This window comes from Anopheles merus, unplaced genomic scaffold, assembly GCF_017562075.2.
Source record: "Anopheles merus strain MAF unplaced genomic scaffold, AmerM5.1 LNR4000122, whole genome shotgun sequence".
Classification (NCBI taxonomy): domain Eukaryota; kingdom Metazoa; phylum Arthropoda; class Insecta; order Diptera; family Culicidae; genus Anopheles; species Anopheles merus.
In genome coordinates this window covers 1-15,534 of record NW_024427702.1, presented here as the reverse complement: position 1 = coordinate 15,534, position 15,534 = coordinate 1, and the positions used below count along the sequence as shown (strand labels likewise).

At 46.2% G+C, this 15,534-nt stretch overlaps 7 protein-coding genes across 8 annotated transcripts; 3 read left to right on the top strand and 4 right to left on the bottom strand.

Moving 5' to 3' along the window:
* Window positions 1–2,846: 2,846 nt before the first annotated feature.
* Window positions 2,847–4,406, top strand: LOC121601589. The gene is made up of 3 exons (XM_041930404.1): window positions 2,847–3,933; window positions 4,002–4,135; window positions 4,208–4,406. The coding sequence occupies exons 1-3, from the start codon at window positions 3,011–3,013 to the stop codon at window positions 4,399–4,401; spliced, it is 1,251 nt and encodes a 416-aa protein (XP_041786338.1). The 5' UTR covers window positions 2,847–3,010; the 3' UTR covers window positions 4,402–4,406.
* Window positions 4,407–4,439: 33 nt separating this feature from the next.
* On the bottom strand, window positions 4,440–10,430 carry LOC121601591 (ubiquinone biosynthesis protein COQ4 homolog, mitochondrial). Of its 2 annotated transcripts, none has more exons than XM_041930406.1 (5): window positions 10,334–10,430; window positions 5,365–5,653; window positions 5,091–5,295; window positions 4,767–4,990; window positions 4,440–4,693 (listed from the first exon to the last, which is right to left on the bottom strand). In XM_041930406.1, exons 2-5 carry the CDS (start codon window positions 5,628–5,630, stop codon window positions 4,540–4,542), a joined length of 849 nt encoding a protein of 282 aa, XP_041786340.1. In that variant the 5' UTR covers window positions 5,631–5,653; window positions 10,334–10,430; the 3' UTR covers window positions 4,440–4,539. The 2 variants fall into 2 exon arrangements, with proteins under 2 accessions (XP_041786340.1, XP_041786341.1); XM_041930407.1 differs by lacking the exon at window positions 10,334–10,430 and adding an exon at window positions 5,779–5,943.
* Window positions 7,815–9,581, bottom strand: LOC121601590 (UDP-sugar transporter UST74c-like). The gene has a single exon (XM_041930405.1). The coding sequence runs from the start codon at window positions 9,183–9,185 to the stop codon at window positions 8,145–8,147; it is 1,041 nt and encodes a 346-aa protein (XP_041786339.1). The 5' UTR covers window positions 9,186–9,581; the 3' UTR covers window positions 7,815–8,144.
* A 175-nt stretch (window positions 10,431–10,605) lies between the features above and the next one.
* On the top strand, window positions 10,606–12,011 carry LOC121601594. The gene is made up of 2 exons (XM_041930411.1): window positions 10,606–10,676; window positions 11,729–12,011. The coding sequence occupies exons 1-2, from the start codon at window positions 10,623–10,625 to the stop codon at window positions 11,978–11,980; spliced, it is 306 nt and encodes a 101-aa protein (XP_041786345.1). The 5' UTR covers window positions 10,606–10,622; the 3' UTR covers window positions 11,981–12,011.
* LOC121601592 (SOSS complex subunit B homolog) lies at window positions 10,619–11,719 on the bottom strand. The gene is made up of 2 exons (XM_041930408.1): window positions 11,589–11,719; window positions 10,619–11,508 (listed from the first exon to the last, which is right to left on the bottom strand). The coding sequence occupies exons 1-2, from the start codon at window positions 11,606–11,608 to the stop codon at window positions 10,797–10,799; spliced, it is 732 nt and encodes a 243-aa protein (XP_041786342.1). The 5' UTR covers window positions 11,609–11,719; the 3' UTR covers window positions 10,619–10,796.
* LOC121601593 (RING-box protein 1A) lies at window positions 11,778–12,582 on the top strand. The gene is made up of 2 exons (XM_041930409.1): window positions 11,778–11,872; window positions 12,018–12,582. Exon 2 carries the CDS (start codon window positions 12,035–12,037, stop codon window positions 12,362–12,364), a length of 330 nt encoding a protein of 109 aa, XP_041786343.1. The 5' UTR covers window positions 11,778–11,872; window positions 12,018–12,034; the 3' UTR covers window positions 12,365–12,582.
* A 67-nt stretch (window positions 12,583–12,649) lies between these two features.
* On the bottom strand, window positions 12,650–14,705 carry LOC121601601 (peptidoglycan-recognition protein LF-like). The gene is made up of 3 exons (XM_041930428.1): window positions 13,787–14,705; window positions 13,425–13,686; window positions 12,650–13,046 (listed from the first exon to the last, which is right to left on the bottom strand). Exons 1-3 carry the CDS (start codon window positions 13,950–13,952, stop codon window positions 12,650–12,652), a joined length of 825 nt encoding a protein of 274 aa, XP_041786362.1. The 5' UTR covers window positions 13,953–14,705.
* Window positions 14,706–15,534: the final 829 nt, after the last annotated feature.

The following is a 15,534-nucleotide window of genomic DNA, read 5'->3' as shown; positions in this document are numbered from 1 at the left end:
TATATAATAGGTATAATAGCGAAACACATTGCAAGAAAAGGATAGCAATATAATGATGAGTTGTAATACGCCATCTATTGATCAAACCAATGAAGCTGTGGAGCTTTCATTTTTTTTATATGGATATTCAATTTTTCAGTCGATTAAGCTTAATCTGTGGCGCTTGGGTAACTCATCATTATACAGTTGTCCTTTTCTTTTAATGTGTTTTACCTAACTTCATCTAATCTTCATCTAAAATCTCACTTGCTGGTTTAGTATTTTAACCGCAGGACTCCACACAGCATAACACGGAATGGAGTCCTGCGGTAACAATCGTATCGACGTTCTAGTTCTAGCGATGCATAACTTCAATTAGAAACCATAAACAATCCAGGGGAAGAAGAATGCTCTCAAAGCAAAGAAAGCCAAACGAAGGCTTTTTATATTCCGTCTAGGTCAGGGGTCTCCAAACTACGGCCCGCGGGCCGCATGCGGCCCTCAAGCGCCTTTAATGCGGCCCGCGAGGACTGGGTTAAGGTTATATTAAATAGCTTTCTTTTCTAACAGATTATTTTCTTTACTTCTGAAAAATGAAAATTAAGATTCAATAAAAGAAAGCTGCAGAAATTTGATATATTTCAATAATATTTTCTTATTAAAACGAGATTTTAACTTCCACTCATTCTAAAGGTAGCGTCAAAATGGCCCTCAACAAGATTCATTGTGAAGCAATGCGGCCCGTGAACTGAAAAGTTTGGAGACTCCTGGTCTAGGTCTAGCTTGAGCCGTTGACCCATATAACCAACCCAAATAGCCAGCTCGTACTTTATAGCTGATTTAGGGCTGTTTAACGAAAAATCGTTCTGATGTCGTACTTTGTGGCTGATTAAGAGATAGACGGTACTTTGCGGAACTATGGTGCTTTTTAACAGGCACATGGTACTCTTTGGAACTTTGCGGCTGGTTAGCACTATGTGTAGGGTTGATGGTGGAACTTGAAGGCTTGTTAAGAAAGCGTACCGAACTTGGTGGAACTTTATAGCTTTTTAATGCATGACATCGGTACGAGATGGCTCTTGTCAAAGTGTCAAAGACGGACGCCGGCAATAATCTCATTGCTGCTGCACAAGTTAGATTCATTAATTGAAGAATGAATATTGAGTGAAGTGATTGTGAATTATCAGTAAATTGTGTAAAATTTTATGTAATTCATCAATACAAAGGATTTCAAAATATACATGTTATGTTTTAACACTTTTGCTTTATTTAAACACTTAAAACTTTACATTATAATAAATACACACGAAATATACATATGTTAAAACGTACGATACTTTACAACGTAGGCCGCGCGCCAGCCGCACCGAGCGCCCCTGCCGAGAGCTCCTGCTCGATCGGCCTTCGTGCACACTCTGCTCGGCGCTCGGCACACACTAACCCTTGCGAGCTTAGTGTGTGCGACAGTGTGCGTGTACACACTGTCGTCCCCCTATACGTTGACCGATGGCAGCGCAACTGCTACGGTAAGTCCAGGGGTCGGCACGCACGGCTGCCCACAACAATACATATGTGTTTAAACGAAACAAATCTTGTTGTTTATTTCATCGATGACGCTTGCTTGAAAATAAAACACAAAGAAAAATAATCCCTGGCATCGTGGCATAAGGAAGCTGCTTAGGCGCTGTTTGAAAGACCCACATAGAACTTTGATGCTGTTTATCTACTGCAAAAGGCGAATTAGGGCAGCGATCTTTAGCGTGCCAAAATGAGCTGCTTAAGCAATTCTGGCTATTTGGGAAGATACCGAAAACACCACCAATTTCTTGTAGTAAAAATCCAATTCCATCAAACAAAGCTAAAAAACTATCAGTTTGGTGGGTTAAGCCACACGGCCACAGAAGCAGCCACTTCAATTTGTTGAAGTCAGATTTTTATGCACGGGAAATTTATTTGCTCAACATGTTTCACCTGTGTTAAAATGTTATTTAATTGTGCAAAGGAAACAATAAAGCGTGTGTGGTTAAGTTGGTTTGTTGTAAAACAAACATGTTTTATGTATATGTGTATATGTGTGTTTGTTTACTTGCGAATGAACTCTTCCATTTCGCTGGTCAGTGCATAGTTTATAGACTAATAATATTGCTGAAGTTGAAGTGCAGTGATGTAAGTGAATGAATTTAATCAACCGAGGAGTTAAAGTCCTGTCCAGCATATTGACCTAAGCCAACCCTTGACCAAACTTTTCCTCAAAGCATTTTTGGAAAAGGTGGGTTAAGATAATTAGAGCATTAAAGCATTAAGAGGTGGGCAAGATAAATACATCGGATAGGAACTGGCAGCTCCGATCGTTCTAAAATTTGGTGGGTTAAACACTGAATCGACCATCACAAACCCACGTGGTTTTGAAGTGGTTTTACAGTGGGTTAAGGATGATTTGGTTATTTGGGGAGAACCCATTTAGTGTTCGTTTAGTGGATTTATGGTACTTGGGTTAAGGAGTGACAATGATGTTTAATCTTTTCCAATCACAAAAAAACATTCCCCTAAATATGTAATAAAAATATTATACCTTCAAGTAAAAATTATTGAACAAATGTCAAAAATGTTGAAAAATAGTATATTTGGACGACTTTCTATGTTACGTCGGAAGTGTGTCGAAGCGTTTCAAGGATATTTTGTTTGCGCACAATTTTATACGGACGTCACACGAAGCGGAAACTTTGGCGTAAACTAAATTTCAGCCATACAACCCTATAATCTTTTGACAGGAAGTTTACGCTCTCCCATACAAATCAAGCGTAAACTTTTTGAGTGTACGCTTCGTGTGACGTCCGTATTACGTTCATTTGTTCAATGGGAATGGTGAATCGCGCTGTCATAACAATCACTGTCAGCTGTTTCGTCTGTTTGGGAAATATCGACAGCGAAATAAACAAACACCGTGCATAACAATGGGCGCTTAAAAATGTGAAATTACGTCGTGAAAAAGTTACCTTTTTAGAGATAAAAACATCCAAAAACTACCAGCATGGCAACCTTATTATCCGCTTCCCGGCACGGCGTCATGTTCCGTCCTTCGGTACCGAACATGTGGCTTCTTACTTGGCTAGTCTGCTATCAGCGCAAAAGTACCAACATCAGTGCGGTTGATTCCTTTATCAGTGAGCTGATGGACAACAAAAAGCTAAAATGGAAGGTTTTGAACAGCCGACATCGTAACGGGCAACCAAAAACACCACCCAAAACCGCCGACCTAGCTCCGTCTGAATTGGCTGCCAGCCTTCGTACACCCGCGGAAACCATCCAGCGCTCCTCCTTTCGGTTCAGCGAGCTGTACAACGAGCTTACGAATAACCCGCTAGTGGTAAACATTAGTCAGATGGATGTATCCCAAGTTGATCATCTACTCGAAACGGCACTGAAGGAACACAACAACGAAGACGTGAAATTGCTACTGGCACAAATATTGGAATACGAGAAGCTACCATCACTGCAGGTATTAAACGCCGTTCTCAAGAACCTGTCACACCGGACAGAAACGCGAACAATAGAACGGTTGAGTGAACTCTACCGAAAGCTTCATCCGGAATGCGCCAGCACAGCGATCGACAGGTTCGAGCACTATAAGGCCCTTTGCGAGTGGAAGCAGGGCAACACGTTTAAATCACTCGACGCGTTTCGGTCCATTATGCTCGAGTGTAACGAAGAAAGGATGATAATGATTGATCATTTACTGTTGGAAATTATCGATGAAACGATTGGCAAAAAGAGTGAAGCAGTTCTGCTCGCCGTAATGCAGCTGTGTGAGTTCAGCTTAGTCGAACTGCGTCACGAGTTTCCCATCTGCTACGTGTGGGAAAAGAGCTTTCTTAGTGCGTGGCACAGCGATCAGGAGGCGGCCAAAACGTTGTTCGATCGGCACGACGCACTAAGGAACGCGATCAGCAAAAGGTACGTGGCGGATGATTCAAATGTATAAAGAATATGGCAACAACTTAAACATAATTTTAAACTTACAGGATACCAAATCTGTGCTACAAACTGCTGTACGAAAACAACGTCGAAAAGGTGTACCAATTAATCGAAATGTTCCTCAAGCACGAAATGAAGGTGGATTGTAAAGTTATGCTCATCCGACTATTTGAATATCAGTGTAAGTGTGTGCGAGCAAAGAGGTTTGTACATTCTACACACTAATGACGTTGTGCTATTGCGTCTCTCACAGATTGGCGTAAAAACTTGCGCGGCTGTTCGGAAATCATGCAAAATGCGATCGATCTTAACATCGCCCTGCCCGAAATGTGCAATCGGCAGCTGCTGGAGCTGCTGCTAGGCCGAAGCGCGACGGAAGCGGCCCAGCGGGAAGCATGGAAAAAGTCGAAGGACTTGAAACCAAACAAATACACGTTGAAATTTTAATGTTATATGCGCTGTTCTTGCGAAGTAATTTGCGGCGTGACAAAAAAACGGGGTTTTTAAATAATAACTACAAACGAACGTCTCACTATTGCGATTTGGTTTTGTTATAATACGATGCAAACGCGAAAGCGGATGGGTCTACGGTGCCAAGAGCTCAATGCCTAACTCTTTGCGTAGTTCCGTTACATCCTGCTCCCATCGCTTCTCCCAGTACACGCCCATCAGTGGTTTGATCCGATTGCCCGTCCGGAGGGCCCAGGGCAGATACTTTCGCAGATAGTTTTGTCTTTGTCTGAAATGGAAAGTGGAACCATTTTGGGGTTGCAGCACTGTTGGGAAAATCTTTATCGAATCGAGCCACTTACTTGGTACGAAGCCGAAAGGCACCAAAGACGGCACCGCCATAGCACATCGGTAGACCGGTGTTTAACGCTTCCACCCACTTGACCGTTACCTCGCCCAACATGTTGGTGGGCATGTCGAGGATCGCGTGTACCATATCGTGCGTTTCCCTGTATCGGGTCATGACGTACGCAAGTTCTGGCTCGTCCAAAAATCGCACCTCCATACGTGAATCGGGTGTAATATTCTATCAAAAAAAGGAAAAAAAAACACCATAATCGTAACATACTTAAGAAACGTTTGTGTGAGTGTGTGTGTGTTTGTGTCTGCGTGATAATCGCTTGTACATTATCTTCCATAAACTTGACGTATGTGTAACCGAACGTATGCACTGGCATCTTCTTTAGCGCCTCCATATCCACCGTGCGCGTATTGATGCGCGGTTTCTCCGCCAGAATCCGTTGTCCCTCCTCGGTTGATCTCATGTAGTGGAGCATTTTTTCCAACGCCTCCCGCCCAGTCGTTTCCCCCAGGCAAGCGATCATATCATGTCTGCGCAGAAAAAAATACAGTAAATTAATTAGCATGGCTTTTGGGTGAGCAGTATGCAGGAGGGCTTACCTTCGCGGATCGACTAAAGCGGCGACGGAGCTTCCGGCGCTTAAAATTAGCCTTTGAATGTTGCTGACTTCAATTCGATTGCGAAGAAACTCTTTCGTAAACTCGTCCATCTCGTCTGCTGCCGGCTGTGGCTCATCGTTCAAGGTAATGTTGGCTGTTGGTGCTGTTGTGCCGTCGGTTCCGGCCGTGTTAGAGCTTAGCTGGCGATACCGGAGACATCTTCTCGTGGCGTTTATCAACGGGTAGCAGCTTTTTCGAACAAACATTTTTGGTGTTTTTTTTTTTTGTTCTGGAAGGAAATGTGAATGGGTGAAGCGATTATTTGAAAAATAATTTATACATTTTTCTATTTAATAATCTACAACAACAAAAAATCCGAACCATGTGATTAAACACAATATTAAACATAATTACCTTCGATTATGTGCAGCTAAATACATTTTCCCATACAAAAGGGATGATAAATAAGTGGGACAATGCTGGTTTTATCTAAAAATGCATTAACGGCCGGCTCGCAGTGGTTAGATATCACTAAAAAAAGCCACCCTTCAATATGTCCCACAACGCTGTCGTATTGATTAGAGCTGCACCGCTCAATTTAGACATAATTAGCAAATATATACAACATGCGATCGTTCAGTGGAGTTTCTGCCAGTACGTGTACTGTAATTTCAATGCGATCTTCACCTTCCTAGCCCTTGACTCTGGGATGTCTGACGTCATCGCATCAGTCACACGAGTGCCGACGTAGAGGAATGTACATCCTCAGCTCAACACCTGTTCCCTCTCGTTACGCTCCCCAGAAATATGCTAGAAGATGTACAAACGGATTCGAACGGTCAGAGCGACTCACAGCGATGACGATGGCGACGACGGTTAAGACGCATCGCTTATGCTGCCGTGTCAATAAACCTGAACCTACCAACGAGGTCACGGTCACTATTGTTTCCGCGCATGAAGACGAAACGGTTTGTTTGTGTTGCGTTGGGATTTGGTAAAGGTTGCTTCTATTCATCATGAAAAACGCTGACCTTGCCCCACCGGAACAGTGAATGATCAATGTTATTAAACAAACTAACACACACACAAATATGTTCGATCAACAGCATTTGAATGAAGTCATCTGAAGGCCCGCGAATAGCCTATCTTTTGCCGCTAAAAATAAAAGGCAAAGCATAATCCTAATGCAAACTCAATAATCTCAACAGCAACAGTTCGTGTGCTGTGCTGGCAGTGTAGGTTCGTGAAACGGCCAACCATATCATTAAAGGGCAACGGCAAAGTACACGCCCGCCGACCCGCCCGAGATTTGTACGTTACAGAACAAGCAACGAAAAAAAGAGCTGAACAACAACTGATAAACTGGTTTTCCCGCTGGTCATACAACTGGGGACGTGTTTAACGAAGAACGCAAACAATTGCCCGCGGATCAAAAATGCGCTCCATCCAGAGTACTGTTCATGCTGTGAAATTGTGGCAAGTCCATAGAAATTTTGCATAGTTAAAAAAATACATTTCTAGCATATTCGGCAACGAAACCCAAATCTTTCAAGTTAGCAAGGGATGGAGCCGTTCACCCTGGACTGAAAAGCCCGATCGTGTGACACCAAATGCATGCTGAATCCGTTTTTATCAAGCAGTTCATTAGTCAATGTTTCGCCCCCAAAAAGGGTCGATAAATCCTGATCACACGTTTGCTCTCTCCCACTCTTTCCGTGCGCATTTAATGGTTTAATGCTTTATCGTGTATTGCTTTATATAATTTCCTTTTTGGATTAGATTAAAAAGGCGTGACGTTTTCTATATGTCATCGTTCCACTGCGATGAACGTACACCAAGTTCCGATTACTCAACCTTGATGGGGTGGTTCATGGTTTTGATGAGTTTTCTTTCTCGTTATACGCAGACGTACCGTTTATACAACTGAAGAAAAAAAAACATAAATGCTCACTCACAACGCGGTTTTGTTACACAACGGCGATCCACCAACTCTCTTGGGTGTGTATATATTTCAACTCCATCAATCAGCTTCACTAAAATCTCCTACACGGGGTACATGTACACATCTTCAACTTAAAACTACACAGGCGAAACTAAAAACAATCTACGATACACAGCTTATCATGCCTCCGATGCAATGCCTTCTTTTTAATATCAACTCACGCACGGGAGGGGTGGCTTTCCGTTTACAAGGCGGCGGAGGAGCGCCAGTATTTTCGCTATACAATAGAATATTGTAATGTGGCATCCTTATCCTCGTCGGAGTTCGGAGCACGAGAATTATTCGTTTGTTTTTGTTCAAATATTTCTATCACTGCCGATGACACGCGGCGCACTCCGGTGCCGCGTGTGTGTGTGTGTGTGTGTGTGTGTGTGTGTGTGTGTGTGTGTGTGTGTGTGTGTGTGTGTGTGTGTGTGTGTGTGTGTGTGTGTGTGTGTGTGTGTGTGTGTGTGTGTGGTGTGTGATTGTGAACGTTTAGGTGATTATCGCTTAAAACTACATCGATCATCATCTCTCTGTACACTTGGTATACCGCACTGAATCAATGGCCACATTGCACGCCCGCGGGGAAATCATCTCCAATGCCCTTCTGGTTTTTTTTTTGTGAAACTAATGCATTTGCCCTTAGCAAGCGAGTGGGCGAAGGGAGGGAGAAAGGGGCAACGTACAGACATTTCTAATAAATATATGCCCCACTATCTGCCCTCCGGTTAGCTTGCTTTGGTTTTGATCGCTTTACTACACACACGCGCGCACCCACCACCACCATCGCGTCCTCTCACACGTTATCGATTCTTCCGGCGGCGGGCAGCAGAAGCTTCTTGTCGGACGAGGCAGCGTCACCGCTTCCTCCCCCGCCGCTCGGCTTCTTCCGGAAGGTGACGTACGTGTAGAGCAGGCTGCCGGCCACGCTGATGTTGATGCCGAGCGCGTTCAGCAGCGAAAACACGTAGTCGCCCCCGATGAACATCCCGATGTACGTGACGCTGATGTTCTTCAGGCACCCCACGATGGTGGTGGTCAGGGCGGAGTTGTGCTGGGTGCACAGGATCACACTGTACGACAGGATGAAGCCCATCACGCAGGACAGCAGGAACTGCACGACGAAGAACGGATCGTTCCAGCCCTCATACTGCCACGCTCGGTCGATGTCACCGGCCAGCCAGGTGCCGACGAAGGCCGGCAGTATCATGAACAGCGAGTTGTAGTACATCAGCCCATACTTGCCCATGTCGGCCGTGTCGAGCTTTTTCTTCATGTACACGCCGTTGGCCGCGGTCAGCGTGTTCGTGATCATCACGTACATGTAGCCCTGCAGATTGAAGCTGAGATCGTCCAGCGCGGCCATCAGGGCGCCCCCTACCATGGCGAACACGCTCACCTTCACTGCGAGCGTGGGCCTAATGCCGAGCACCAGCAGCTCCAGCAGCATCGTCAGCAGGATGGAGAACCGCCGCAGGGCGGCAAACATTGGCAGGCTCAGGGCTTGCGTGCCGCCGAGCCCGAACATCATGTTGCCGAGATAGATCAGCGGCAGCGGGAATATGCGGCGCGCGATGTCTCGGCTGAAATCGGGATACTTGACTAGCTGCAGCCGCTTGGCGACGAACAGCACCACGATGCTGGCCGTCAGCTGGCCGAGACTGAGCACCAGGAACGAGGGAAACCGGTAGCTGGTCAGCACGGTCTTATTGACTACGGTGATCAGGAACGACGAGAGGCCGTAAAACACGGCACTGGATAGTTTGAGAAACTGGGTCGTTTCGCCGCCCGCCATCTCCGACGCGGACGATCGCATTTTCGACAGATAAGCTATCATATCGTGACCGGTGCGATAACGCTCGTGGGGACCGGGATAGCTTACACGCTGCTTCCGCTCTGGATCCCGGGCTGGCCGCGGGATGATGCTTCCCTTCTCCCGGCCGCTAACCTAACGGGTGCGAGATTCCGTGCCGACGGGCGATGCTTATCGCTGCTGCTGAGTCGTGCTATGACCGTCGACGGAGATTTATACTGTTTCTTGGTAGGGTGAGTTTTACTACCGACTTTTGGGGTCGGCCTCTTCGCTGGTGCCGGTCTAGGAATAGATTTGTGGGGTTTCGATCGATCGAGCATTCTTGCGTGGCCCCTTGTTGGTTGATGGTGCTCTATCCGGTTCTACACTAACCACATGGCACTTGGTTGCTGCGTCTATGCTGCTGTGCTATGTGTGTTTCTTCTGCCGATCGAAGCAGTCTGCGCTTTACCCCAAATAATTCGCAAACAATCACGGCCACCGATTTGCGTTCCAGTATCAACAAGAATTTGACACTTGATTTGTACGGAACAGGGTCACCGCCGCCGTCGGCAGCAACAGCAACGTTTGCCGTTTTTATTCGTCTGGATTGCTCAACTCCGGTAACATTAAATTAGCGCAGCAGAGTCATACCAGCGTTGGCGCTCGATTACACTCGCGATGGTTACTGTTCGGTTCTGTTACGGTATGCAGGCGCGATTCACCGATGGCATTGCCCATTCAAAAGCACAAACCCCCGGCCACAAATGGAACCGAAACGCAAAACGCTGCGACGATGCTATGTTTCACCGTCATCGAACGCTGGAACGTGTGTGCCGTAGCGACGATGACACAATCACGCGACAAATTATCCAATCTTCAACACGAACGAACTAAAGTACCGCGAGGGACTGAGCATCCGAAAACCTTTTCGGAAGGCCACGGATTCCATCAACAGAGCACTACCATCCGCCGCACACATCTATACGCACACATATGCAGCGTAGCTACTGTCATTCCCGGATAACAGAGTTTGACAGCAATGACATTGCGTTGTTTTTTTTGCGTTCCCCATTTCATGAACTGCAATTATGAAATTCTTTTTTATCGGAAGAACACCGCCAAAATTCGATATGATGGAGATGCACAACATGCTTAATCACACCTAAAATACAAGCACACGCAAAACTTACCGCCGATCGATATGCGTTGAGCTTCTGCACGCTAGATTGCTTCAAAAACAGATTGTTTTGGCTCTGCCGAATTTGTCAATTGCGGTGCAGCGTATGGATGGGGCTAGTTTCACGCACCCATTCACAACCACAGCAGCGGGCTATTCGGAAGGCGAAACTACAGTACGTGACAAACAAACACTTCAGCACTCCAGTGAGGAAACTGATTTCGATTTATTTTTACAACGTGATACCTCGCACAAAGTATGTAGCTACTGTAAAAAGTAAGCATTTTCCACACAGGAATGTTATGCTCGTGCACAAATGGGAAGGTTTAAAATGGAGGCCAACACACACGCAAAAGGTATACCAGCGGATCCGCCAACGGTCGCCGCTGCTGCATTTACATTACATTGCTAGACGGTAAAATAAAACTATCGCCAACGGTCATTGGTGATGCTCCGAGGGCAGCATCCGCTAACTGTTATCTTCGGTCGCCCTTCACCGAGGCCCCTTTGGCCTGACTGTTGCGCCCCGTCCGCGGGGAGTTCTTCTGCGAGGGTTTCATGATGCTGGGCGGTGTGGCGGCGGCAGCAGCGGCCGCGACCGCCACCGAGTAGCGCGTCGTAGCGGCGTGCGGTTTCGGTTGCGAACCGGCACCGGCCGAAAGCAGCGGACTGCTACTGTTCGGTACCGGCTTGGGCGTTCCCAGTGCCTTTCCCGTACCGTTGTTGCCGTTGTTGTTGTTGTTCGGACCACCGTTCGGTCCACCGCCCCCCGATCCATTGTTCAGGATGGGCTGGGGTATTGGCGCGGCCAGGTTCGGGTTCGGTTCGCTCATGTTGACCATCTCGTTGAAGGTGTAGCAAAAATCGCCCAACCGCACGATCTCCCCATTTTTGCCCGAGTAAAGCGTCAGCGACTGGCGCCACACGTTGGCGTACCCTTTGGTGAGGCGCACGATATCACCCGGCAGCAGCTGCTTGCCCGGCTCGTCCCAGATCGACACGTTGATGGCGGCGCTCTGGTCGGCCACTTTGAACGTGCGCACCTCGCGGTTCTCTTTCGTCAGCGTGACCGGTCCTATCTCGAGTATGATGAAGATCACGTTGATGTTTTTCATCCCCGGGTAGATGTCCTTAATCGCCATCAGGTCGGTCGGGTTCGGATTGGGCGGTGGATGGTTCTGCATCGGGCTGGTGGTAGAGGTTTGATTATTTTCGTATGAGAACTGTATGCGCCAGTACTTCAGGCGGGTTTTGACCGCAGTACATACCCGTACATATTAACGGCCATTACAATCTGTGCAGGGGGAGTAAATGGGAGCGGCGTAGATGATTTTAGTGGCAATCGGTGGAGACGATTTCGTGTTTACAGCTGAATTTTGTTTTGTTTTGATTTCGCCCCAACATCCAGTTTGACAGCTGGGTTTGTTCGGAAAAAGAGGATGAGGCGCGCAGTGGGGAAAAGAACACAACGGGCGAAACGGGCAAGCGTCAGCGCAATTGTCACAATGACTGTCAACTAGTGGAGCAAAAATACGCCATCGCGGTTGCCGAGGTAAGAGCACTTTTGTTCCGCCGCTGCTTTCCGGAATTTCTTTGTTCGTTTCGCGAAAAATTCGGCGTAAAAACCTACGCGCCCAACGCACCAACGGCAAAAGATTAACGTTGTGTTTCTTGCGCTGATTGCGCGCCCGGGACAGAATCTACGCCAAGCAACATGGATATCGACGAGGAAGAATTCGAGGCACCGACGTCCAGCAGCAGCCGAGGTGAGCGGAAGCGGTTCGAGGTCAAGAAGTGGAACGCGGTGGCCTTGTGGGCCTGGGACATCGTGGTGGACAACTGTGCGATCTGCCGAAATCACATCATGGATCTGTGCATCGAGTGCCAGGCGAACCAAGCGTCCGCCACCAGCGAGGAATGTACGGTGGCTTGGGGTGTGTGTAATCATGCGTTCCACTTCCACTGCATTTCCCGATGGCTGAAGACCAGGCAGGTCTGTCCGCTCGACAACAGAGAGTGGGAGTTCCAGAAGTACGGTCATTAGAAGGACGCGGGGCGAGGCACAAACTTGTGAACTTAAACCGCCAACCCAAGCTACAGAACTACATGGCAGCCAGAAGCATGCGGAAGCGCTGACGCTGCCTCTCCTTGAACAAACACATCCGGATACGTTCTAGAGAATCTGAGAAAAGCAACCGACGACTCGATTGGCTGTACGCAAAACGTAATAAATTCAGCAGTTTTATCGTATGAGCTAAATTACACCATATTTAAAATGTTTATTCGATTATTTTCATCATCACAGTCTTTTTGGTTCTCTTTTTCCGGTTCAAGAGAGAGAGGGAGAGAAGAAGTCATCAAGGACACTTGGGGGGAGGAATGGTGATGGGGGCAAGTCATTTCCTGCGTCATCTTCGGTTTGTGGTGTCGTTCGCCGTTCGACCCAGTGATTGGACCCCAGCTTGTTCGACCAGTGGGGCCAAGTTTTGATGATATCGAACAGTGCCTTGCCCGGACTCTCGAACGGTGCCAGCTGTCGGTGGCCGTACAGGCTGTAGTTGGAGGCAAGATAATTTTCCTTCATACCTAGCAGAATGAGCTGCTTCGCAGCACTTAGCTGAGCGATCGGTGGCGGATCCGCGATGAATGTTCCAATGAACGCGATGCAGATGCTGTCCACGTTGAATCCTGCAAGGGCGAAACAAGTTAGCACCGTTTGGTCCTGTCAGGCTCTGCAATGATTGCCCTTACCTTCGTATGCGCTCCTTGCTTTGTCCATCCTCTACCCTCGTACGCGTTGCCGTCACCACCCACCAGAAATTGATACGCGATGTCGCTGAAGTTCCTCGAGTCGGGACTTGAATGAAACTCCTGGATCAACTTTACCTGATACATGCATTTCGTCTGTAGCAAGCAGAGAGAAGAAGTGAAGAGAAAAGAGTGCCATTAATAGATTGGTTTTGAGGGTATGTATAAAAAACGACATTAAAAAAATCATCTTCGAGACAGACAGAGTAACTTTCCGTGGAGAATTGGTTGTTGGAAGTGATATATTTCACAACGAGTTTGTTAGCTTAACTAACCTAAATACTGGTGGCTGCTACTCGTGATCGGGCTGCTCGTCCTTATTTTGCTCCTTATCGACAAACTGGGGCAAGCTGTGCAGAGCTTCGATTAGCCACTTGCCCGTCCCAACCGTTGGATCCAGCTGCTCCGAGGCATATATTCGGTAACCTTCCTTTAGGTGCCGCTCCTTTGCACCAAAGTGCAGTAGATATTTCAACAGCTCGATTTGCTTTTTAGTAGGTTTGCCACCGTAATTGTACTCTCCCACAAAAGCCACCGTTATGCTGCGGGAATTGTAACCTACGGCGGTAAAGACACGACAGGACGATTTAAATGCAGTGGAGAAATTCGTGGATATTCTGTCTGTGCTGTTTTGGATGTTTATTTTATTGTATTTTACCGGGAATGGTGGCACCAATTTTGTACCAATTTCGACCCTCGTAGATATGTCCATCTCCACCGATTAGAAAGTTGTACGTTATATCGTCATAGTTTTTGCCATCCATATGAAACTCCTGAATTAAGCGCACCCGCAAACGGCATGCAGCCTGAAACGAGCAATGCATGCCAAGTGTTATGTTCGCTATATATGTACCTCAATATACTAAGGTTGATTGTGTTTGTACCACATTTGGGTGGATTTGGTTATTTTTTGAAAGTAGACGAACAGCCATGGAAATTACGGCTCGTGAGCAGCATCGTTTATTGTCTTATAAATGCTTCATATATACGATATTATACGATTGTGCTGCTGCTCTCAATTCCTACGATAAATATTAATAAAAACCGAGTACACTACCTAACTATTTCCCATTACTTAACATAATTATAACAACTACTGTCTATGCACCCTTAACCCCATTCCAGGGAACCGGCTACTATCGATTTTGATTGCTTATTTCTCTGATACTAGGAATCCTATTGACTTGAAGTTTGGAATAGGTGTGTAAACAGTTATTGTTCTCTGATTTTTTTTAAAGAATTTTTTGAGTAATAAATCTGATTTTTAGAATTATTTATCTGTTTAATTACTTATAAAAAATTTCTGATTGTTTTTTGCTAGACGTGTAGTATACAATTCTCAAAACTATAAGAGCCATTTTGTTGTGAAAATTGTGTAAAGTACAAAAAAAAGTTTTTTACGTTATTTTTTTGTCAAAAAAAATCCTGTCAACTTTGGAAAGCTATAACATAAAACGGTAGCGAGTTGAACCAATCTATGCACAGTTATAGAAACTACATTATTTTATTCAATATTGCATTGATATTGGATTACGCATTCAAAAGTTATAAGCCTCCAACGTAGCTTCCAACCGAGCAGCCCGTTGCCTGGAATAAGATTTTTTTTTTGGGTTGCCGGTGACAAGGTTAACGTGGTCAACGAGTTGTTCTTCATCTCAGAGGGTGCCGCTCAGTCTCTACTCGTTCTGCATTCATCACTTTCGCGCTTCAATGCACATGCACTACACTACGTACGTTCAATCACCAATGCGTATCATTATTACAAACGTTCACTAAAATGTGGCAAAAGCCTCAGCTGTTCCATTAGATATTTGCCCGGGCTGATGGTGCCCTTCAGCTGGCTGGCACCGCACAGCTTGTACTCCTTGGCAAGCCATCCGCCGTCGGTACCGTTGCGAAGCAGCAGTACCAACTGTTCCATCTGCTGTTCGGTAGGTCGATCCCTAGTCTCGTAGTTACCGATGAATGCTATCCCGTAGCTGCTTCGTGTTTGTAATCTGTGAAACACACATACACACAGATATTGCGGGCATGATTTTGTAACTGTTTTCCTCATTCGCCTTTGCGATTTGGTAGTTACGTACTTTTGGTGTGGGCTCCAACTTTAAGCCATCCGCGGCCCTCGTACACAAATTCGTCACCACCGATCAAAAAGTTGTAACCGATATCACCGTAGTAGGTGTGGTTTACGTGATACCTTTGAATTGATTGCACTAGTGCTTTGCATGCTTGCTGCATGGGAGAGGTCAGAAGTGTTTTTTGGTTGTGGTGAAAAGATAGAAAGTTTTGTTAGATGTGGTAAATAGAACGCGAGTAATTGATGTACAGATGTTTTATTACGAATTTAGTGGAGCTTTTGATTGAATTGCCAATGAGAATTTCATGTGGAATAGTGTAATATGGCAT

Bases quoted from the DNA above. Each gene is read 5' to 3' on its own strand.
- LOC121601589 (XM_041930404.1), top strand. From the start codon at position 3,011: ATGGCAACCTTATTATCCGCTTCCCGGCACGGCGTCATGTTCCGTCCT. The intron at 3,934-4,001 runs GTACGTGGCGGA...TTAAACTTACAG, and splicing joins AGGAACGCGATCAGCAAAAG to GATACCAAATCTGTGCTACA. The intron at 4,136-4,207 runs GTAAGTGTGTGC...CGTCTCTCACAG, and splicing joins CCGACTATTTGAATATCAGT to ATTGGCGTAAAAACTTGCGC.
- LOC121601591 (XM_041930406.1), bottom strand. From the start codon at position 5,630: ATGTTTGTTCGAAAAAGCTGCTACCCGTTGATAAACGCCACGAGAAGA. The intron at 5,296-5,364 runs GTAAGCCCTCCT...TTTTCTGCGCAG, and splicing joins GCTTTAGTCGATCCGCGAAG to ACATGATATGATCGCTTGCC. The intron at 4,991-5,090 runs GTACAAGCGATT...TTTTTTTGATAG, and splicing joins TCAAGTTTATGGAAGATAAT to AATATTACACCCGATTCACG.
- LOC121601590 (XM_041930405.1), bottom strand. From the start codon at position 9,185: ATGATAGCTTATCTGTCGAAAATGCGATCGTCCGCGTCGGAGATGGCG.
- LOC121601594 (XM_041930411.1), top strand. From the start codon at position 10,623: ATGCTCGTGCACAAATGGGAAGGTTTAAAATGGAGGCCAACACACACG. The intron at 10,677-11,728 runs GTATACCAGCGG...CCCAACATCCAG, and splicing joins GGCCAACACACACGCAAAAG to TTTGACAGCTGGGTTTGTTC.
- LOC121601592 (XM_041930408.1), bottom strand. From the start codon at position 11,608: ATGGCCGTTAATATGTACGG. The intron at 11,509-11,588 runs GTATGTACTGCG...CTCTACCACCAG, and splicing joins ATGGCCGTTAATATGTACGG to CCCGATGCAGAACCATCCAC.
- LOC121601593 (XM_041930409.1), top strand. From the start codon at position 12,035: ATGGATATCGACGAGGAAGAATTCGAGGCACCGACGTCCAGCAGCAGC.
- LOC121601601 (XM_041930428.1), bottom strand. From the start codon at position 13,952: ATGCATTGCTCGTTTCAGGCTGCATGCCGTTTGCGGGTGCGCTTAATT. The intron at 13,687-13,786 runs GTAAAATACAAT...TTACCGCCGTAG, and splicing joins AATTGGTGCCACCATTCCCG to GTTACAATTCCCGCAGCATA. The intron at 13,047-13,424 runs GTAGCAGCCACC...TTGCAGAGCCTG, and splicing joins GACGAGCAGCCCGATCACGA to ACAGGACCAAACGGTGCTAA.